This window comes from Kogia breviceps, chromosome 2, assembly GCF_026419965.1.
Source record: "Kogia breviceps isolate mKogBre1 chromosome 2, mKogBre1 haplotype 1, whole genome shotgun sequence".
Taxonomy (NCBI): Eukaryota; Metazoa; Chordata; class Mammalia; order Artiodactyla; family Physeteridae; genus Kogia; species Kogia breviceps.
In genome coordinates this window covers 158,126,509-158,150,191 of record NC_081311.1, presented here as the reverse complement: position 1 = coordinate 158,150,191, position 23,683 = coordinate 158,126,509, and the positions used below count along the sequence as shown (strand labels likewise).

The 23,683-nt window shown below is 40.5% G+C and overlaps 1 protein-coding gene across 4 annotated transcripts in view; it reads right to left on the bottom strand.

The window, feature by feature from the left end:
• MFSD6 (major facilitator superfamily domain containing 6) overlaps positions 1–23,683 on the bottom strand; it is a 78,260-nt gene that overhangs the window by 8,890 nt on the left and 45,687 nt on the right. For all 4 annotated transcript variants that reach the window (XM_067026460.1, XM_059054652.2, XM_067026461.1 and 1 more), the window contains exon 3: positions 13,463–13,560. In XM_067026460.1, coding sequence (XP_066882561.1) covers positions 13,463–13,560 — 98 coding nt within the window. The remainder of the gene's footprint in view (positions 1–13,462; positions 13,561–23,683) is intronic.

Sequence of the window (23,683 nt, the reverse complement as noted above, 5' to 3'; positions counted from 1 at the left end):
TATATATATATACACATACATACATACACACACACATATACAGACAGTGGAATACTACTCAGCCATTAAAAAAGAATGAAATATTACCATTTACAGCAACGTGTATGGACCTAGAAATATTATACTTAGTGAAGTAAATCAGAGAAAAGACAAATACTATACGGTATCACTTATATGTGGAATCTAAAAAATAATACAAATGAATCTATATACAAACCAGAAACAGACTCACATAGAAAACAAACATGGTTACCAAAAGCGAGAGGGAGGGCAGGAGGGGTGACAAATTAGGAGTATGGGATTAACAGATACTAACTACTATACATAAGTAGATAAGCAACAAGGATTTACTTATAGCATAGGAAATTATATTCAGCATCTTATAACAATTTATAATGGAATATAATCTGAAAAAAAATAACTGAATTACTTTGCTGTAATCTGAAACTAACACAATATTGTAAATTACCTACTTCACTTTTAAAAGATTATTTCCAATTTTTTTCCATCATAATTAGCACTATGATTAACATTTTTGGAGATACAGCTTTTTACATATCTTATTTACATTGGCTATAATTCTACAAGTGGGGTTAATGATGCAAAGAATATAATATTTTTTTTGCCTTTTAATATACAGCTCCAATTTGTTTTCCAAGAGGGTAGAGACTATTTACAATGCCTCATTACCAGTTTCATTATATCTTCACCATTTGTTGGCAGGGAGGGGAGGGTAAAGATAAAAGGTGGAGGAGAATTTGATCATTATTTTAATGTACAGCAACTGTGCATTGTATGAATTTAAATCTTTATTAGAACACTGCTTTAAGTGTAATAGGAAGAGGGACTTCCTTGGTGGTCCAGTGGTAAAGAATCCACCTTCCAATGCAGGGGACGTGGGTTCGATCCCTGGTCGGGGAACTAAAATCCCACATGCCGTGGGGCAACTAAGCCCACGCGCCACAACTATTGAACTCGCACGCCCTAATGAGAGAGCCCACGTGCCACAAACTACAGAGCCCACATGCCCTGGAGACCGCATGCCACAACTAGAGAGAGAAAACCTGCACACCACAACTAGAGAGAAACCCGAGCAGAATGCATGCCATAACGAAAAAGATCCCACATGCCTCAACAAAGATCCCATATGCCGCAACTCAGACCCAATGCAGCCAAAAAACTGAGGAAAATAAATGTAATAGGAAGATATTGTCACAACAGGTTTTATAGATAGCTTGGAAGGATTAAGAGATCATCTGGTTCTACCTAGATTAAGTCTTGGACTTGCTTCCTGAAAAATAATCTCACTTGGAGATAATATCATCAGAAACTCTTAACCTATGTTTTGGAAAATTAAACAAAGATTAATATTCATTTAAGATTTAATCTGGGGCTTCCCTGGTGGCGCAGTGGTTGAGAATCCGCCTGCCGATGCAGGGGACACGGGTTCGTGCCCCGGTCTGGGAGGATCCCACATGCCGTGGAGCGCCTGGGCCCGTGAGCCGTGCCCGCTGCGCCTGCGCGTCCGGAGCCTGTGCTCCGCCACGGGAGAGGCCACAACAGTGAGGCCCGCATACCAAAAAAAAAAAAAAAAAAAAAAGATTTAATCTGACATTAGTCTGCTTCTGGCCAAAATGGAATAACAGGGACTGGATTTACTTCCTTCCTAAAACAACAAACAACTGGACAAAATATATGAAACAATAGTTCCCAAAACACTGGACATCACCAACAAGGACAGAGATCTCAGAGAGATGGGAAACAATGAGGAGCTCCAGCTTACTGCCTGGTTAGAGTTTGAAAGCTGCAGGGCACAGAGGGGGAACCAGTGAGTTGAGGAGATGGAGCTGACAGTCTGGGGAGACCAAGGCAGCTGGAGCTCCCGGTCAGAGTACCGGAGAGGAGAGAGTTTCACAGCAACTCCAGAGATCTGCAGATGGTTTCCCTCAAGTATTCAGCAGAGTACTGATTAGCAAGAGCGTGTATAGAAACTATCCAAAGCCAGAGAAAGAACCGCCCAAAAGCATTACAAAAAGCATTCCTCAGAACCCAGACGGGGCTGGGAATAATACCTGTTTCCACCAGCCAAACTGGAAAAACTCATGATTCCTGGGATTGGTAGAGTACTCAAAAGGGTCTTCTTGTGTTAGTATTATGAAAGAGTTAGCCCTAGTTTAAACACTGCTCTGGTACCATCTAAGTAATGTTTAAAAGCAAGACTCAAGGGGCTTCCCTGGTGGTGCAGTGGTTGAGAGTCCGCCTGTCGATGCAGGGGACGCGGGTTCGTGCCCCGGTCCAGGAAGATCCCACATGCCGCGGAGCGGCTAGGCCCGTGAGCCATGGCCGCTGAGCCTGAGCGTCCGGACCCCGCAATGGGAGAGGCCACAGCAGTGAGAGGCCCGCGTACCGCAAAAAAAGAAAAAAAAGCAAGACTCAAAAGGATTACACTAGTTCCAAGTAATCTAGTTGTGTCCCAGAACAAAGCTCAAGAATATTTGTAGGAATACAAAAATATCCAGCACCTAACAAGGTAAAATTCACAATGTCGGACATATAATCAAATTACCAGGATGAGTTTACTTAAGTAGACCCATAATAGAATAAACACTATTTTCACTGGGTACATTTGATTATATGCCCTATAGTAAACTGAGAAGTATCAAAATTTTTCTTATATGTTTCAGTAATAATTTCAAGTAGGCTGTTTTTTAACTAGAAAGATGGAAGAGGCAGTATGCACACTTAATTAATTTCCACAGAATTCAAATGAAGTATTTGCTTTATCTGACTAAACAACTGCAGTACCTTAGATAATGCCAGTCTTCGCAGAATTGAATAATGCCTGGCTAGAGTCTTAACTAAACGTTGACACAGTAATACACAATTAAAATATTATATATTTTAAAGAATAGATTATTAAAGATGCTGCTGACTCCATTTCTTTTCAGATATGCATAGTTTTTCATTAACACTAAGGAAAAAACTCAAAAATATTATGAGAAATAAAATGAAATTTATTCAACATTAATTAGATTCAATAGTAACATCCAGCATAGATTTTGGAAATTATTTCTTTTTTCTTTTTTTCAGTACGCGGGCCTCTCACTGCTGTGGCCTCTCCCGTTGCGGAGCACAGGATCCGGACGCGCAGGCCCAGCGGCCATGGCTCACGGGCCCAGCCGCTCCGCGGCATGTGGGATCTTCCCGGACCGGGACGCGAACCCGTGTCCCCTGCATCGGCAGGCGGACTCTCAACCACTGTGCCACCAGGGAAGCCCTGGAAATTATTTCTTAAAGATGAATCATCAAAGACCTGAAACCACATCAAATGGTTGTCAATTAACTTTAATGGTGATGCCAAGTCTATTGTTATGTTTATGTTTGAGCAATCAATTACAGGATTTACAAGTAGACAAAGATGGGTCTATGTATTTATGTGATGAAAACAGTAACATATATTTGTGCTATAATTCTAGATCAAATATAATTCTAGCAGTTATTCTCTTAAATGTGAAGGCTTGGACACACAAAATCTTCCAATAATAGGGTTTCTTTTTTTTTTTTAATTGTAAGGGTTTTCTAAACCTTTGAGTCTTCTAAGATAATTAAAGCATTTTCCAGCAGGATGACTTAAATTATGATATTTTGGGGGCTTCCCTGGTGGCGCAGTGGTTGAGAATCCGCCTGCTAATGCAGGGAATACGGGTTCGTGTCCCGGTCCGGGAAGATCCCATATGCCGTGGAGCGGCTGGGCCCGTGAGCCATGGCCGCTGAGCCTGCGCGTCCGGAGCCTGTGCTCCGCAATGGGAGAGGCCACAACAGTGAGAGGCCCGCGTACCGCAAAAAAAATAAAAAATAAATAAATAAATTATGATATTTTTAAACTATTGTTAAAATTTGTTGGCTGGTATTAAGTGGCAGTTATAAAAGATTCTCTGTAGTTAGAATTCCAGAGTTTCCTCGTTGCTTTTTTGGGACTGATTAGATCATTGGAAACTACATTCTTTAAAGCAACTCAGGGCATTAACTAAAGGGAAAAATAGTAAAGCATTCAGTAAAAAATTTTTTCTCTGGTACTAAAAGCAGAAGAATGAAAGCCATTTGGCTTGTATGTTCCAACATTTTCCAGGGTAGATGTAGAATTAAAATTGCTTTCTCTGAAATACCTTTATTTCAAAATATCATGTAAATAGAAGAATCCATATTACTTCCTAGAAAAGAACGAGCAAATGTAAATGCACAAGAGGGAATTGGGTTGATGACAATACCTCGTATACAAATGACAATTGTGGAGTTTTGGTTCTTATTCTTAAACTTTAATATGCAACCTAGTAATCATATTAATAATCTGAAACTCTTGCCAGTATTTTTACTACACATGTGTTCTGGTCCTCTATAATAAAGCAATCTAGAAATCTAAAAAAAAAAATTCCACCATTTTCCATATTTGTAAAATTGTATTTTAGGTATAAAACAACTTTCCTTTAAAATTTAGAGGGTAAAAGATATCATAAGCAAAAAAAAAGAAAATGTTTCTACTTCTTTCCCTTTTATTAGAGAACTGTGAAAAAGGAGTAGATGATTATTCTCTACATGATGAAATAAATAAGCAAATGTATTGTGTCACTGGTAAATGTGTTTACCCTAGAGCTATACCTTTTTAAACCTTTTAGCATGAGGTAACTAAGTTGGTGGATCAAACAGTAAGAATAAAAGGATGTTACCTCCGTGACTTACAGTAGTAACAAAAGGCACATGAATTGACTCTCCTTGCAATGTTTTATTAACTCTTCCTTGGCTACTTGTTACCAAACTACTGATAATTTTGAGTGGCAATTCAACACCAACTCACATAACAGGTGCTTAACAAATATGTTGGAGTGGCAATTCAACACCATATGTTAACTGACAATAAATAACGCTCGAAGACCACATAGGTCTTGGAAACTTAGCTTCTCAGTCCTTTCTTACCTTTACCGGGGTCCCTCGGGATTACCTTCAAGGCTAACAGAAACTCAGAGGTATTTTCACACCACCTACTGCCAAGACCTTAACTGTTTGTGAATACACTACATTTGAATAACCTAGAACCATTAGAAATAATTACGATTAACATTTAATTTCTCTCATTAATAACGCTATTATAGCAGCTTACTCTACCAGGAGCTGTGCTACGTATTTTACAAAGATTATCTCCTTTATTCTTCCTAGTAATAGGTACCATTTTTTTCTTCATTTTCCAAAAAGGCACAGAGAGATTAAAGTGCCTTGTTCAGAGTGACACAGACAACAGGGTAGTTGAACAGGACTTGAACCCAAGGTGTCTAAGCTCAGAACTTCAGTGCTTAAGTACTATGCTATACATCCTCATAACCACTGTTAAAAGTATTCTATAATAAATGTAATCATCTAATTTGAGAAGTTTTCTTGATAATATCAGACATGCCCAATAATCTATCAATTTTTTAAAAATGCACATTCTTACTCCCTTCTTCCCCTCCCTCCTAAGAGTTCACATCACACATAATATCAAGTTTTTTATATGTCCCAAATAACTCTTTACCTTATAATATTCAACATTCTTACCTGATCCTACAACACGAATTTCAAGATTGTTCAGTCTTGGCCCACAAGAATACTCTATTACAATACATGGCATGTATTGATATGAACAAGGAAAAATCCTTTCTTTCCAAGAAGACAGCTGCTTTTTGTACAGTGCTGCTTGGCTTGGGGAAATCACATCATAATGGCTGGGAGGGGTGAGCACTGATGCGGTATCGGGGAACTAGTATTGTTTTGTTTTGTTTTTCTTGCTCTGCCACTGACTTGTGCTTACTGAACAAAACATACATATCCCTTTAGCAGTGGCATATTAAATCAGTTGTGACAAACCTTTTCCATTGATGGACCAAAGCATACATTTCAATTAGCTCAGTGTACCTCTCAAATGCTGAGATTTTAAAAAGTTTCTGAAAGATCAACCTGGTAAAAACCAGTAAGAGACTACTCTTCAACAAACAATGCAAGAAAACAAAAACCAAACCAAAGCAGAAACAAACCCTCCACTGGGCAGGCAATAAAAGGAGTCAGTATTGGTTAAGATAATGCTCCTGTTGTAAGAGAGAAACCTCAGAATCTTAGTGGTTTCACCCATTAGATGTTTTCTTTTCTTGCCCATATGAAGTCCAATGGTCAAGGGACAGGAAGAGTAGCAGCTCTGCTTTACATCGTCATTCAGGGACCCAGCCTGCAGAGATTCTGTCTTCTTCCTCACATGGTTACCCTGGGCACCAATATCCATCAGAGGATGGAGGAGACGATGGCACATGGAAAATTTTATGGGCTGGGTTTAGAAGTGACACATCACTCCTGCTTACATTCCACTGGGCAGAATCAGTCATATGCTCACACCTAACTGCAAGGAAGGCTAGGAAGTGGAGTCCAGTGTGTGTCCATGAAGAAAAGGAAATAGCAGGTGAACAACAAGCCAGTATCTCTGCCAAAGTCAGGGCCACCAACAGCAATGGACCTTCCAAAGAGAGTAGAGGACCCCACAAAGAGCAGTGGACCTAGCAGAAGCTTCATGAACCTTCTTGTGTCGCATGAAAGAGACTTTATATATGACACGCAACAATCAGCACTTCCACGCCCACCCATGTGCAGCACTGCAAGAATCTCCTGCATTCATTCACTCAACAGTCCTTACTGAGCGCCCAGACCACGTGCCGGAGCCCTTGCTCTGCACTGAGACTGTGACAATATACGGCACGTGTGTTTAACCACCGCAGAGCTTACAGTCTGGTGGGTGGAAGGGGGCAGGATTTCCCTGAAGGAGGAGCAGACTGAGCTCCTTGAGGAGAACAAACATACCAGGACCTGGCACAGGGCTTGACACGTACCAGCAGCTGCGCAGAAGGGAGCTGAAATGAAACGGAGCAGGCGGTGGCCTGCGGGCTGGGATATGAGGAAGACAGCACTTGTGGATAAAAGGTACCCTGGGTGGGCTTCCCTGGTGGCGCAGTGGTTGAGAATCCGCCTGCCGATGCAGGAGACACGGGTTCGTGCCCTGGTCCGGGAAGATCCCACATGCCGCGGAGCGGGTGGGCCCGTGAGCCATGGCCGCTGAGCCTGCGCGTCCGGAGCCTGTGCTTCGCAACGGGAGAGGCCACAACAGTGAGAGGCCCGCATATATATCACAAAAAAAAAAAAAAAAGGTACCCTGGGTAACAATGGAGAAAACTTCCAACTCCCATGTATGAGTAAAAATGGAAAGAAGAAATGAAGTTTCTGTAAGCTTCACTTTGCAAGTTAAAAAAGAAAGACATGTAAGTTGCTTAAAAAAAAAGTCTATAACGAATACAACAATGTTTTGGGGGCCTTTGTGAATTGTACATGCTGGTATTATATCCTTGGCATACCTTAAAACAGGTCTTAGGAGACTGCCACCCCACACTGCCTGTGTTTAAGGTCAAGACTTAACAACACTATATACTATATGCCCAGTGTCTCCTCATAGCAAGCCACACATGAGAACTGCTTTTATAGCAAAGCCAGTAAAAATTTCACTTCCCCAAAGATAGCTTTAGAAACACTGTACACTGACTAGTCATTTATGGCCAGGCTTTCATGCATAATTGCAATGTAACCTCGTAGGGTAGAATCTTCTAAGTTACATTTCCCCTGGTCCTGATTTTTATTATAACTTTTAATTTTACTTTTATTGCATGTTATTTAACATTTATTGAAGGCTAACTGTGTGCCAGGTAATATATACTCTGCATAGAGTAGTTTATTGAATACTCATATTAGCCTATTCCATAGCACAAAAGTCTAAGAGGCTTAAAGTGATTAAGCAGCTTGCCTAAAGGACACAGAGCTTATAGGTAGGGGAGCTGGAATACAAGATAGTCTAATTCAAGCCTGAGCACCTTACGGTTTCCAGCTTACTGCATATTTTGGTAAGCTGTCTCAAATAATTTATAGAATGAGGTGGGGACATAAGTAAATGATTAAAACACACTGCTGTTTTTACAAATGTGCAATGGATGGCAGGATGGTATCCTAGGGAAAAAGCTAACATATTAAAGATTATACTTTTAAATTTAGTCTTCAGCTTTCCTTCACATATTTATAAGCTTCTGAGATAGAACGTCCTCTGTTATTCAAAAGCTTTAATAATTAGAAAATATCAACTATAGTACATTTTGCAGGGGACTGTGAAATCAAACAACAAGCATTTACAGTGTATCTTCCTGTGTGCATGCTTCTTTGGAGAATTCAAAAACTGTAAGGTGTGGTCTTTGCACTTAAGGGTTAAAACTAAGTCAGGAAGTAAAACTAGTATTTGTTAAATAAAATAATTGGCTAACAATTAAGTGCTAAACTGTGTAACATAGTCCATAACTCTGAGAACAATTCAGAAAAGGAAGAGCTAAGTGTCAGATGCAGTTTGCCAGAAAAGGATTCTTGCAGCAGAAGATATTTAAAATGAATTCTGAAGGAACAAAATAATGTCTATTTTTAAGAGATTGTATAAGAACTGTTAGTAACTGTAAAGCATGGGAATGATATAGAATAAAACTGCTCTATTACAATTTATGACTATTCTGATTAAAAATCAACTTTAGTAGTAACATCAATGACATCCGTATGCCAATTTATTCTCTGAAATACTAAACTTAGAGCATTTTGTATATCTTATATATTCATGTGACAAGCTACTTGTGTTTTAAGGGTTAAGTCAGACAGAAAATTTCCAATATGGATGATAACAGCCTGGAATCATGGCTAGAATTTCCACTGTCAAATAAGGGCTACAGTGTAATGCTTTCATAGTTTCTCCATGTTCTTCCAGAACATGAGAGGAAGGAAAACATGATTCTCACTCGGCTGAGTAGGCATACTAAATAAGAGAGTAAAGCTTCATAAATGTCGGTTCAAGCTTTCCTACTGGTGACATTAAAACACTATCTTTCATCATAATCTTAACCCAGATCCTACTGATCAAGCAACCTGCAGAGAAGGATGCGACACAGACCTCATTTTCACCCTTCAGTGCCTGAGCCATTAATGTGAGTACCACAAAAGGACCTCTTTTAGTTACAGCAGCCCTAGTCTGGCCTTACTCTCCTTAAATACATTTTAATAGCAAGAATAATTTGAATCACATTCATCTCAAAGTCTTGCAAGGATTCACAACAAACACTGGCATAAAAATGAGCATAACAAATTTGACTTTGATTTTTATCAGAAATGTATACTCCGGATCACAATCAAGAATATGTTTAAATGCTTCTCGTACAGAAGTAAAGGAGAAAAACATGTGGGTTCTTAAGATGAGATCTTATAAATAAATATAAACTATCCTAATCCCTCCACTGCACCCAGCAATGCTTTCAGGCACTTAGACCCACTGTCTCTTTTTAAAATAAATTACAGGCTCCTTATGAGTAGGCAATACATCTTCTGCTTCTTTACATGGTGGCACCCATTGCCTACTGAATAACATGTTTGCTGCAAAAGACAAGTGAACGGCTAAAAGGCTGCAAGAGATACTGGCTACTATATGTGAGAAAGATCATAGGAAAGAAACATCCTCATAATCCCCAAGAGTCTTACCTTGCCCCCAAATAGATACCCACATAGCCTCCCCTTCCTAGGGGTCTAGAGAGGAGGACATTTGCTTTATCTCCATCCCATCTGCTAATTATTACCAACACAGCCTGAGGAGACACATGCTGAGATGATGATCAAGAGCTTCAGGAAATGAAGGATAACAAGGAATCTTCCTCCATCAGTTACAGGTAACCCCAAAGAGGAAGCGATGAGTAGCCAGAGATATGGAATAAGGCACATCCCATGTCTCCTCCCCTTACGTTGCTCCAGTAGGTGGTACTAGTTCTCACGGTGTTTTGGGGATGAGGCAACGGGGTGAAAGGTTGAAGAGCTAGACCTCACCTTTATTTTTTAAGAAGACCCTCTGTGTGGCGCTGGGGCCGGAATAAAAGAGTGGAAGTGCTGACTGTTCAGTGTCACGACCATCAGTGATGAGAGCCAATGTCCTGCTTCCCCCCCCTCCCCCTCCTAAGGCTGGGTCTTTGGAAATCATCAGGTAGCAGTTCCAGTCAAGGGATTAAGGGGCATCTGTCATGATAGTGGGCTTGTCCTGTAATTAAATCATTCCGTGTTTTGTCATCATTTCTTGTTCTACAGCATCCTAAGTAGAGCTGCCTTAAGCACAGGGACTTTAAAGCATTTGGATGAGCCTTGTAAATTTGGAAGAATTCAGACTGGAAAAACAAAGCTGTTCAGTCAGAAGTGTGTTCCTATGAAAACAGGATTTATTCCACATAGATAGTCCACTGTTTTCCCTAGGGTGGGCATGGGTCAAACAAAGGCAAGGGATGTTTTGTTGTACAGCCAAAACACTCAGCACTCACTTCTGCCAGGGAATGAAACCATCTCCTCCAGTTTTAGACGCAAAGAGCTCTGTGGAACTGGTCACAGAGCCCTGTGTTAGATGCGGAGACTCCCGGTATTTACAGATTCCCCCTTTTTACTTGCTTCAGATCAGTAACTAGGGTTTCTACTGGCACGGGGCAAATAAAATGAAACACAGAGGTATACACTATAGCCTGCCACGGGAAGCAGGGATAACTGCCCTAAGGTGCACATAAGTACATATTATAAAAATATGTACGGGGTCAGCAGCTTAGGATGACAAACCCATCGAGCCCTAGCCAAAACCTCCCACTCAGGTTTCCTGAGATGCCATTCCGCTCTCCACGCTGGGCTTTGGCACGTGGCTCTGCTCTGTGCCAAAATGTCTGCTTCTCTTTAGGCCACCGGGTGGGGTCCTGGTCACCCTTCAAAATCCAGCTTATCTGTGATTTCCTTGGGGAATCTTTTAATAATATCATCCTCCCACTCTCTGCTTCACAAAGCTAATCATTCCCTCCGTGGAGCTCCTTCTCTGTTACCTGGCACATTTTTCTGATTCCATCTAACACACTGGGTAGCAGTTATGTATTTATACATCTGGCTTCCAGAACAGACAGTGAGACCTTGATGCCCAAGTTAATATATTGTTTTTTAACTATATTCCCAGCACTCAGCATGCTGCATGACTCTTGGTGGCTATTTAACATATCTTTACTAAATTAACAGGGGAAAAAAGACGTTTTCGATTCGCAACAGCGTTTGTTTTTTCCCTCTTATAAAATTCTTGTTATAAATGTCTTCTTTAACCACTGTTTTAAAAAAGCTTCTCTCTGGAGTATGTCATACAGAGTGAAGTAAGTCAGAAGGAGAAAAACAAATACCGTATGCTAACACATATATATGAAATCTAAGAAAAAAAATGTCATGAAGAGACTAGGGGTAGGACGGGAATAAAACACAGACCTACTAGAGCATGGACCTGAGGATATGGGGAAGGGGAAGGGTAAGCTGTGACGAAGTGAGAGAGTGGCATGGACATATATACACTACCAAATGTAAAACAGATAGCTAGTGGGAAGCAGCTGCATAGCACAGGGAGTTCACCTCTGTGCTTTGTGACCACCTAGAGGGGTGGGATAGGGAGGGTGGGAGGGAGGGAGACGCAAGAGGGAAGAGTTATGGGAACATATGTATATGTATAACTGATTCACTTTGTTGTAAAGCAGAAACTAACACACCATTATAAAGCAGTTATACTCCAATAAAGATGTTAAAAAAAAATAAAAGCTTCTCTCTTTTGCTCTCTTTTCTTTTTTAAAAAAATATATTTATTTATTTATTTATTTGGCTGCACCGGGTCTTAGTTGCGGCACACAGGATCTTCAGTTGCAGCATGTGGGATCTAGTTTCCTGACCAGGGACCGAACCCAGGCCCCTTGCACTGGGAAGCGCAGAGTCTTAGCCACTGGACCACCAGAGAAGTCCCTGCTCTATTTTCTTAAGTCACTAATGCAAACCATACTTTTTAATCTAATTCATATTAAATTAAAAGGAGAGAAAAAGGTATATGCATGTATTATTCATGCATTATTATAACAGGTATACCAGCTTTTTTGGTTTTTGTTGTTTTTTTAAGAGTCTGCACGTGGTGTCATACCAATAAATAAAGCAGTTAAGTCAGGCGAGCACCCTGCCTCATAGAATAGAGTCAGAATTAGAGGTGGGAACCCCTAAGGCTGTGTTGCTTATACCTTGTTATTGCACATTTCTTTCCTGCAGTTCATATTTTGTGCTTTGTTTTTCTTACATGACACGATACTGAGATGTATGCCCCACATCAAGACTATTCAAGAGTTCTAATTATTACAAACAATAATTTCTTATTATAAGACCAAATTTCCATTTTCTATATATTTATAAACAAAATCTCTTTTCATCATTTATACCACTGCATCAGACCTGAGAAAAGCACCTTTAAAGTGTGTACATATTTGAATTTTATAATTTTAATGTGACTATAAATTATGTCTCCTTTCAATTAGGATAGGTTTTTTTTTTCCTTGCCACCATGGGATTTAGTGAGTGAGCTTTTGCATTTTATACATTTTGTTTAGATATATAATTGTGAGTCTTTCATCTTAGATATTATGATAAAGAATTATGTTGATTGTACAGCATTTGCATCCTCAGGGTTAGGGAAAATGATAATGGCAACCTATAAAGCTAATAAAATTGTATATAGTCATAGACTGTTTGGTACAATTAATGATTTAGGAGCCTGGGCAGCCCCGGAAGACCTCAACTCCAATGATGTTATCCTGAACCTTTATTTTAATCGTAATGCCAATCACCAAATGGTTTAGCCAAGCTGCTAAAAGAACTTCTCAGGATACAGTCTAGATTATATGAGCTAATGAATAGAAATCAATGTTTTCACTGCTCTTAAGCCACATGGCAAGAAATCTTTTTCAAAATTACATGTTGAAGGGTTCAGTGAAGCAAAGAGAAGAACTCAGGTCAGGATATGTGAGCAAAGATTTTAAAGGTGCATGGGAAAACAACAGCCTGACTATAAAGCTTTAGTTACAAATCACTAGATGTGATCAAAGTAACTGAGGAAATAAAATAATTATGACAACCTTTTTTTTTTGTAGTAAGTATAGTTTACCTACAAAAATACCAAAATCTTAAAAATATAAATCCTTTTATATTTAAAACCACCTTTGGATGTGTACACCTAACAACTGTACTTGAGAGTTTATTGTAGAGTTCCTCTTTCTTTGTTTAATCACAAGGGTGTGGGAAATAATCCACTTTGTTTGGCTCAACAAACACAGAACACCCAGAGGAACTGAAGAACCAGCCCCCTGACGTAACCTGTTCCTTCACAACCACTTCAAACTCATATAAAACAGTGCCTCTGCTCTTCCTGTGTAGAGTCAGATGCTGAGGGCCACTGAACTTTCATGGAGTCATAACTCAGGTAGAAAAACAATTCTAATTCCAACTGTTAACTTGCCTTGAAGAACTTCCATGGGGAGAACAGTCCAGGCATTTTCCAGGTAGGAAATATAAATATAGCGAGCTGTATTGCAGGCCAGGCCAATGTACAGAACCCTAAAAAAAGCAAAGGAAAATAAGTTGAGGCTCTGGTAGAGATACAAAACATACAAATATCACCTAGTTTTTCCCCTGCCCGAAACATCCACCATCCAGCAGACAGTGTTCCAAACTCAGAAGTGGGGAAGCTAAAGGACAATTAAATTTAACCATGAACTCTTAGGAATAAGAAAACTGCTTCTAAGTATCTGCTCTCAGCCTTTTCAAAATGCTTGTTAATATAAAAGCAAACATCACCCTTCCTGAAACTTACTTAGTAGCAGAGATGATGCTTTTTTAAGATAGTCTGGGCATACTGCCATCTGTAATGACATTGCTGGCTTCCTTCCAGGTGGCTGTAGGGTAAATATGCCTGAGATTGTAGCCACTTCACTATGATGGGGGAAGGACAGGCTAAAAATGAGAACATGTGAATATGTGGCCTCGCTTGCAATACCCAAGACACCAAGCAGTTTCACAGAGACTCTCAAGGTCATTGAAAACTGTCATCCAGTGATGAATAATAACTATTTGGAAATCAAACACTTTTTCCTATCAGTTCAATTGATACAAGTTCATTATTTTTTTTAAAAATCCATGATATCACATGCTTAAAAAACTGATAAATATATCTCAGCCTCTAGCTTTCACCCTCACAATCACCACCACCAAAATTATGAGTAAAAACAAAATAAACAAAGGCCTAACGTGGTGAATCCAAGCATAAGGTTACAATCTCTCTCATTCTGAACTAGACAGGCTGGTTTGGAAGCAAACGGTGGCTACTTCTCTTCACAAAAACACAACCCAGGGGATTTCTTTTTCTTGGTTGTTTTCCATTTTCTGTTAATTTTCCCAACCTTAATGCTTTTCTTGTGTTCTAAATCCAAGTGGATGAAAACTAGAAGGTAAAAGAAATAAACCAGGGCTTCCCTGGTGGCGCAGTGGTTGAGAGCCTCCCTGCCGATGCAGGGGACACGGGTTCGTGCCCCAGTCCGGGAAGATCCCACATGCCGCGGAGAGGCTGGGCCCGTGAGCCATGGCCGCTGAGCCTGCGCGTCAGGAGCCTGTGCTCCGCAACGGGAGAGGCCACGGCAGTGAGAGGCCCACGTACCTCCAAAAAAAAAAGAAATAAACCAATTTGACAATCAGTGGTATTTTCCTAAGTTTGCTCAACTGTATTTTTATATTAAAATCATTCTTATAAACAGTGTCCTCTTTTTCCAACACTGGATCAAGGAAACAAAATGCTCTGAGGCATCCAGCTGGTATTAGCTGCAAATATGGAGCAGAAATAAATATGGGGAAAGATAACAAAAGGGTTGAGGGGGTGGGGATGGGATAGGAAATGGATATTAGAATGGATTTAGGAGCTCTTCAATAATGAAAAGGTCTGGGTTGTCATATTCTTTGGACTTTATGCTCTTTTTACTTGTATGTTTTGAAGAAAAAAGTATGTTTCAAACCTGTTTGATAAAAAGTTTGCTGAACAAACTTGCTATAAATCCATCAGCCAGGGTCCCTCTGCTAGGAAACAGCAACGAAAAGCCCACAGGAGATTAAAATGCAAAATACACTATACAAACACACAAGTTACACAAATATGTTTCCTTCCAGGTTCTAAAGCAGCCCGGCTGATGACATCAACTTAGCCTAACTCATGGTCAGCAAACATTTTCTATAAAGGGCCATATAGTAAATAGGTCTTGTAGGTCTTTTGCAAATTCTCAACTCTGCTGCTGTAGCATGAAAGCAACCATAGACGATATGTAAATGAATAAGCATGGATGGCTGCATTCCAATAAAATTTGAATTATGAACACTGAAATTTAAATTTCATGTAATTTTCATGTATCACAAAACAGTATTCTTCTTGTGATTTTTTTTTCAACCACTTGAAAGTATAGAAACCTTTCTTAGTTCCTGGGTCCTACAAAACAGGCAGCAGGCCAGATTTGGCCCCTGGCCATAGCTTGCCAACCTCTGACCTAGCTCATTAGTTCTTATTAACTCTGACTGTACATCAGATTTACTCGGGCAACTGTTAAAAACTACAGTGTCGGGCTTCCCTGGTGGCGCAGTGGTTGAGAGTCCGCCTGCCGATGCAGGAGACGCGGGTTCGTGCCCTGGTCCGGGAGGATCCCACATGCCGCAGAGCGGCTGGGCCCGTGAGCCATGGCCGCTGGGCCTGCGCGTCCAGAGCCTGTGCTCCACAACGGGAGAGGCCACAACAGTGAGAGGCCCGCGTACCGGAAAAAAAAGAAAATAAACTACAGTGTCGAGGCCCATGCCACCCTCAGTTAAGGCTCTTTAGGATTGGAACTCAGGCTCTGTACTTTTGAAAGCTCCCCAGGTTATTCAGATACTGAGCCAAAAAGGTGGAGAACCACTGATCTAGCTCATTCTAAGAAGCTCCAAGTAATTCTTGCCCATAATCCCATCATAAAAAGATTTGGTACTACATCTCCCTTGCGTTCATATTGCCTATCCTATACCTTTCTTTCCAGCCCGCTTCTAAATCAGCGTTACCGTGACAACCGCTATTCAATCCAGGCCACAGTCCACAGGGCCTGGCCCTAAGTAACCCATAAGAGGTAGGCTGTGCTATGCCTTCAAACCTCTCTCTACCCACGTGGAATCCAGCCACCGGAGTCTGTAATTTCTCGGACCCTTAGGTCTCAGATTGCCACCAACCAGCCCAGTGACTCCGAGCTTGATATACCTTTAAATTCTTTTCCATGTTTCTAATCTCACAACTGATAGTTCTTTGGGACCAAACAGGGGCCGTAAAGGTGAAGACACAAAATAAGAAGTATCCAGCGCAAATTACTTCATCTCTCAGAGCCTCAATTTCCTCATATATCAAGTAGACAACAACATCAACTCTGCAGGCTTGTGATAATTACAACACAGTGAGTTGCCCATAATAAGCACTCAGTAAAAGGTATTATTATTACTATTCTTATTATTTTAAAGAAAAGTGTTCAAGTATCCTTCTTTTTTCTGATAAAACTTTTATCCCAGAATTCCAAAAGGGAGGACACTAGCATTCCTCCCTCACCAACCATTCTGGCAAAGCCGGTGGCTTAAAAAAATCATCAAGTGTAAAATGTGCAGAAAGGAAGGCAGCATTTTGATCTATGAAAAGGGAAAGAAGTAGACAGCATATTTATTGAATAATCACTGAAAAGTATTTCAGCAACCTAAGAATCTCTTTAATATCTGAATGGGATATTTAAACTGCCGTAGTATTCACTGTTATGGGCTGAACTGTGTCGCCTCCAAAATTCATATGTTGACAGTCTAAGTCCTAAGCCCGAGCACCTCGGAGTGTGGCTAGATATGGCGATAGGGCCTTTAAAGAGGTGATTAAGGGGAAATGATGTAATATGGGTGAGCCCTAATCCAACATGACTAGTGTCCTGATAAGAAGAGTTTAGGACAGAGACAGACACAGAGGGAAGGCCAGGTGAAGACACTGGAAGACAAGCCAAGGAGAGAAGTCCTCAGAAGACATACATCCTGCCAACACCTTGATCTTGGACTTTTAGCTTCCAGAACTGTAAGGAAATACAATTTCTGTTTTTTAAAGCCAGTCTGTGGTGCTTTGTTATGGCAGCCCTAGGAAATGAATACATTCGCACTCATGAAATTAAGGATTTGCTAATAAAAAGGAATTTATAATATGTTTTACTAGATCATCTTCTGGACAGATTCTTTATGCTGAATACAGAGCATATGTTTGAAGTCCTAGAATTTGCCTGAGCATTAAGAGGTCTGGAAATACAGAAAAATAGTCTGAAAAATGCCTCTCAGTGACATACAGAGACCCACTGAACACCTATAGTGAAACAGCTCAGAAACAACGTCATTGCTTTCCTATTTCACAACAAGAAGTCAGTAAGTATAAAAGAAGACAAGAAATGAAGAGCGTTTTAGACCGGGTGTTACAGATAACTGATCTATAAAGAACACAATTGGTAAGAGGCAGATGATTCAGCAGAAAACACTACACCATGGAAAACCCAAATCACTGGTCAAACTCCTTGATTCTCTATTTGAGCAAAATATAACAGTAGGAGAAAAGTACATATGAGTTTCTAATTTCTTACAAAACCACAACCCACAGTGTTGACAGGATAAGTTGATTGGTGATTATCTTATAATGAAACTGGTACTTGTTTTTTTTGTTTTGTTTTGTTTTTCAGAAAGACAGTATTCAAGATACAGAAGCAATTAATTGTGAGTCATCCTGCAATTCCTAACAGAGTGTGGCTTAATTATGATGCCCTACTTTTCTAATTTAAACCATCTACAACATGGCTGAATAACCCCTGAGAACATTTCTAAATTACAAAGAACATGAATTTTGCTCAATAAACATTAACTGAGATACTATGTAACATACACTGTGCTGGATGAAAGGGAATAAAAATGAAGAGAAATCCTTGCCTGCAAGGAACTTAGTCAAGTGGGGAGACAGGCACAGAAGCAAATAAGTTAAATACAATACCCTAAGAGGTCTGCACAGAGTGCTATGGCTACACAAAGGAGAGGTTCTTAGCTACTCCTGAGGGTCCTAGGACACTTGGGTTAGAAGCAAACGGACAAAGGAGGAGGGACGAGCATCACAGGCAGAGGAAACAATAGAAAGGTAAACCGTAAAATCTCAAGCATCTGCAGGCAGAGAGAGTATCTGAACGATATAGGAAGGATCAAAGTCTAAGGATTTATGAAGAGATGAGTGAACTTTTCCAGCCCAGATCCAATCTGGAAATTATTCTCTATTCCAGAGACAATACAGGTTATGAGCAGCAGAGAAAGATTTAAGCAGGATTATCCCACGATGCTCTCAGATGTATGAGATGAGAGAGCAACACCACGCAAAGAGAGCCCAATGTCAGCCGAATGAGTAATTGGCAGCAAGCATGTTGCAAAGCCTCTAATGGAGAAACAGAAAAGTTCCTCAAAAAAGAAAAAACACTGGATGAAAACAAAATGCCCTGGGTAAGGATGGTTCTTATCAACCAGACATGGAGTATTTGCAGATGGGAGTCTGAACGTGCGCTCAACCTGTGGTACAAGCCCTCGCACAAAGACACAGTGTTCCAACGCACAGAAGTGTTGCTCCAGGGCTGGGTGGAGATGAAGACAGACTAGCAACGAACCAGGATTCAGAAAGTAATATTTTGACAGGTTACAGGCCATTGGGACAATGTCCTCAGCTAGAGGACAATGTCACCTAGCTAGAGTTTCATTAGCAACACCAGTTCCTAATGGGAAAGAAGTGGTCATTAGTACTAGATACTTGGAGCACAGTGCACTCTTTGCCTCGTGTATGAATCAGCTTAGGTTTTCTGTATGGTAAACAGTATATGGACTCACCCTTAGGCTGGGTTCCATCATTCCCACATCATGCTTTTATGGTCTATATGAACTTGTCAGTAAAAAAAAAAAAGGTCTTTCAGATATTGCTACAGATGTCCTTCTAGAGCAGGCAGACATCAGCTGCTAATTAAGGTCAGGATTCTGGTGCTTAATGCAAGCATTCAGTGTAAGCAGTGCCCTCCTCCCCAAGAATGAAGCTTATTTCCAGCATAATCACCCAATACTGACAACCTTATAGTAAGATGATGTTCCCGATTGTCAGCTTTAAAAGGTAGGAAAATATAAATCCAAACTCTTTAGAAGATAACTAAAATAGAAGGTTTAAGCCTTGAAGAGTTAAATTTTAGTCTAGAAAATTACTGTTTTTTCATATTCATCCCCCACCTCCCAACCAACCTGCATGATGTAATGTCACTGTGGGTGTCCTCCCAGGACTTCTCTGCCTCTACGTAGCAGAATAGGGTTTTACTGTCACTGTCTGGAATCTCCTGTCCTGCCTCCCCTTTCTTGTCCTCTCTACCCTGTGTCCCATACCCAGGGCTGGATGGCTTGAACAGATCCTGGCTGGCATTCCTTGGAAGTCCCACCCTAAGCAGAGGGCCTGAGCTACCATCACGGGACACTTCTCATGCCACAGTGGTAGCAAAAGCAACCAGACAGAGTGAAGACGTGGCCAAGAGTCAATGACCCGGGGCTTCCCTGGTGGCGCAGTGGTTGGGAGTCCGCCTGCCGATGCAGGAGACACGGGTTCGTGCCCTGGTCCGGGAGGATCCCACATGCCGCCGAGCAACTAAGCCCGTGAGCCATGGCCGCTGGGCCTGTGCGTCCGGGGCCTGTGCTCCGCAGCGGGAGAGGCCCCAACAGTGAGAGGCCCGCATACCGCAAAAAAAAAAAAAAAAAAAAAAAAGAGTCAATGACCCGAGCAACATGTGGCAGGAGCTGTCACACCTCATGCCCAGTGCTTACCTAGAAGTGGCAGAGCTGATGACACACCTGTTCCTTCTTCCAAGACACGACTTTGGGCACTAGTATCTCTGATTGTGAGAGTCCTACCCTTGAAAGTGCTCTTCTCTTCTAAGAAACCATCTCAAATGTCCCCAGGTATAACTGATCCTATCTCACCATCTCAAATGTCCCCAGGTATAACTCTTCCTCTGTTATACTCTTTGTTTCCATTAGAGTACTTGTCACGATCTCCAAGTGCTATACACAGAAGACTGTGAGTTCCTGGGAGGCAAGGACTGTGTCTTTTTCATCTTGTACTCAGAAGGAGCCTGCCTTCCTCAAGTGCTCAGTGAATTATAGTAAAGTAATTTAATATAATCTTATGTAAATGGATAAAACATGAGGACAAAAAGAAGCACTATTCTCATGAAAACAGTGTTTCTCGATGGGCCACTATCATTTTGGATGCTATAATTCTTTATCATATGGGACCCACCCATTCACCGGGGGATGTTTAGGATCCTGGCCTTTGGGCGCTAAGTGACAGTCTCTGAAAAAACTAAGATGCCCCCTCACACATTTCTAAACACCTCCTATTGGGAAGCACTAGATAGAAGTGTTGCTCCTATCAATGCTGGAGCATTAAAGCCTTAAAACAGAGGCTTCCTGGTCACTGTATCATAAAATGCCCTGTGTGTGTGTGTCTCCATATTCAAGTTCTATTAGTACCTAAACAAATCTAGAAGGAGACAAACACCAAACCATGATCAATGCTTACCTGGGAGATTTGTGATTACAGACCATTCATTGTCTAAGGAGTGTATTTCGGTAGATTTTGAGTTTGCATAGTGAGTTATGTACTTTTTGAAAATCATGTAAAAATAAACACTTAAAAGATGGGGAAAGAACGATCAAATTAGGCATGGGATGGCAACCATTAAAAACTTAGGTTAAAATAATGAAAAAGCTAATAGAATTCTGTACCCAAATTGTTTTTAAAGTATCTTTATGTCTGTGTTCCACACAAAAGAAACCAAAACTGATGGAAGTCATAACCCCAATAACAGAATCATTTTCAAAGAAAAGGTTTGGCCCTACAACCAAAGATTAGCAAATGTTTTTATATTTTTGTGTTTCTTTTTTTTTTTTTTTTTTGCGGTACACAGGCCTCTCACTGCTGTGGCCTCTCCCGTTGCAGAGCACAGGCTCCGGACGCGCAGGCTCGGCGGCCATGGCTCACGGGCCCAGATGCTCTGCGGCACGTGGGATCCTCCCGGATCGGGGCACGAACCCGTGTCCCCCGCATCGGCAGGCAGACTCTCAACCACTGCGCCACCAGGGAAGCCCTATTTTTGTGTTTCAAAATGTTTAAGTGGTGAATATGTTACATCTTATCATTAATCCACCAACCACTAACTATTTGATACTGTCACCTAAAGCGAGCTAAAAGTCACTGCAGAACAGTAAGTACAGCACTGTAATCCTCACGTCAGGAAAGGAGAGTTACATACATATGTATGCACTTACATGTGAAGAGACTATCTCTGGAAGAAGACACCAGAAGCTCATATCACTGATGGGCTCTGGGTGGGGGTTGGAGCTGGGGGACTGTCCCAAAGGTGGGAGAGAGACTTTACTGAATATCTTTTAGAACTCTTGAATTTCTTCCCATGTGTATATCTACTTTCTCAAAGAATAGAGATTAGTCACTCACTGTGCTTCATGTAGCTATAAATAGGCACAGTAAATGATGTATGATGCTTGACCCATGGTTTTCCAACCTGAAGGGATCATTATCTGGGTTTCTGTTTTGGTTTAAAAATAATACAACATTCTAGGCTTAATTAATATTCAATATTATTTCTATCTTTTGAATCTGTTATGAGATTGGGTGTGAGTCAAAGATTTATACAAATAGTTAAGAAAGGCACATGAAATATTCAGCATTGCCATGATTGTGTTCTTTCTGGACAAAGAAAATTGGCAGTCTATAGAGATAAACTTAAGAAAAGTATTCATTTGGTTCAAGAGCCACTTGGATCATCAGAAAGTATTATATGTAATACAATGGGAACCTTTGAATCAAAACCGCTAAGAACAACCAAAAAAAAGATTCTATTATAAAACATCTTTTTTGGTAGACTCTCTGGCACAGTGCACTGCCTGGCTTCTGTCCTCTAGCCACATGAATTCCCAGTGGACCCACTGGGCCACTGTCTCCACCCATCCCTACCTGTGACCTGATTCCTACTTCTCCTTCAGATCTCACTCAGCTCCTTATACATGATCACAGCATCATGTGCCTCTCCTCATAACCCTTATCTCAGTTGTAACTGTACATTGACAACTTGACTGTATGCTCCATGCAGAGTGATGTCTATTTCATATTATGTTGGCTCAGATTTATCTCATGTGCTTGACACATAGCAGGCACTCAATAAATACTCATGGACTAGAGGGAAGATATAAATACTTTAAACAGAACATCACACAACAAATATTTATTGAATGAACATACTCTGTGTTAAGTGCCAGGCATATGATAGTGAACATGATATAAATGTAAATTATGCATATACTATACTTGTAATTATATGTGTATGTAGGCACCTATTATATTGGTAATTATATATGCATACTTGTAATTATATATATATGTATAAGATACTTGATCATGGTACAGGAATAAGTGATGGGTATGTGAAAGAATGAATTGACTTATAAAAGAGGCCTAGAAATAGAATGATTTAAAAAATGGATGTCCACATTTGGCAATATTTTTGATTAATGTTAACAGGCTATGCTCGAAGATAAATATTTATGTGGACAAGGAATAGTTCAATGAATAGCTGACTATAGTTTGCTTTTGCGGGGCATCTTGAAGCACCATGCAATGGATCCTCAACACATGTGCACAAGCAGATAACAAGGATCTTGGGTACCCACAAGCCTATCTCACCAGAATAAGAGTTAGCATGTAAGCCACAAAGTTCAAAGAGTCAGTGGCACTGCCATACCAACCACAGCATAGCCAAAGGGATCACCAACAGAGACCCTGGAAGCCACCAAGCTTCTATCGCCAAACAGGTGTATGCAGCTGGCCATTGACCCATCTTTGTAGAACAGAGAATAAGAACCACACTATACCAGAAGAGTAAATGGGGGGAAAAGAATATTCATCTAGCTATGTATGTTTTCTGCAGCTACTGATACTTCCTTCTATTTTTTTCTGCTAGAAAAAGAAAAGATAAAAGTGAAGTCTCAGTCTCTGCTGGTCTTAAGTCATTCTTTATTTTGCTGCCTTCAAATCTTTCCTCTCCAAATGACAGATAAGCTAAGAGTATAATACTGGTAACCATCAGCTGGGTCACAGTGCTGGTTCCTGGCCATATTTACATCTTTGCGTTGCTCTTTTAGTTTATCTGCCCACCTTTTCTTAGCTTGTGTATATCTCTAGGGAGAAAAATGAGGATGTTTAAAACAAAATAGAACCTTGATTAATGGAACCCAACCACTTAAAAGATACAATATGCTGTTTCGTTGTTATACCTTCCATTACGGTAAAAGTCAAATGACCAAACACACACACATAGACAACACACACCCACATACACCATGATTTTGTTTAAAAATTTTCCATGGGATGGCCTGAGGTATGTATGCATAAAATACAAATTCTATAATTTCCAAACAAGAATCATTGACATTTGTCATAGCAATTAATTTGAAAAAGGCCTCAAGAGTTTTAGTTGACCCTAAGCTAAATTTGAGGGAACTAATAAACAAGTTCATCAAAATTCAGGCTGAA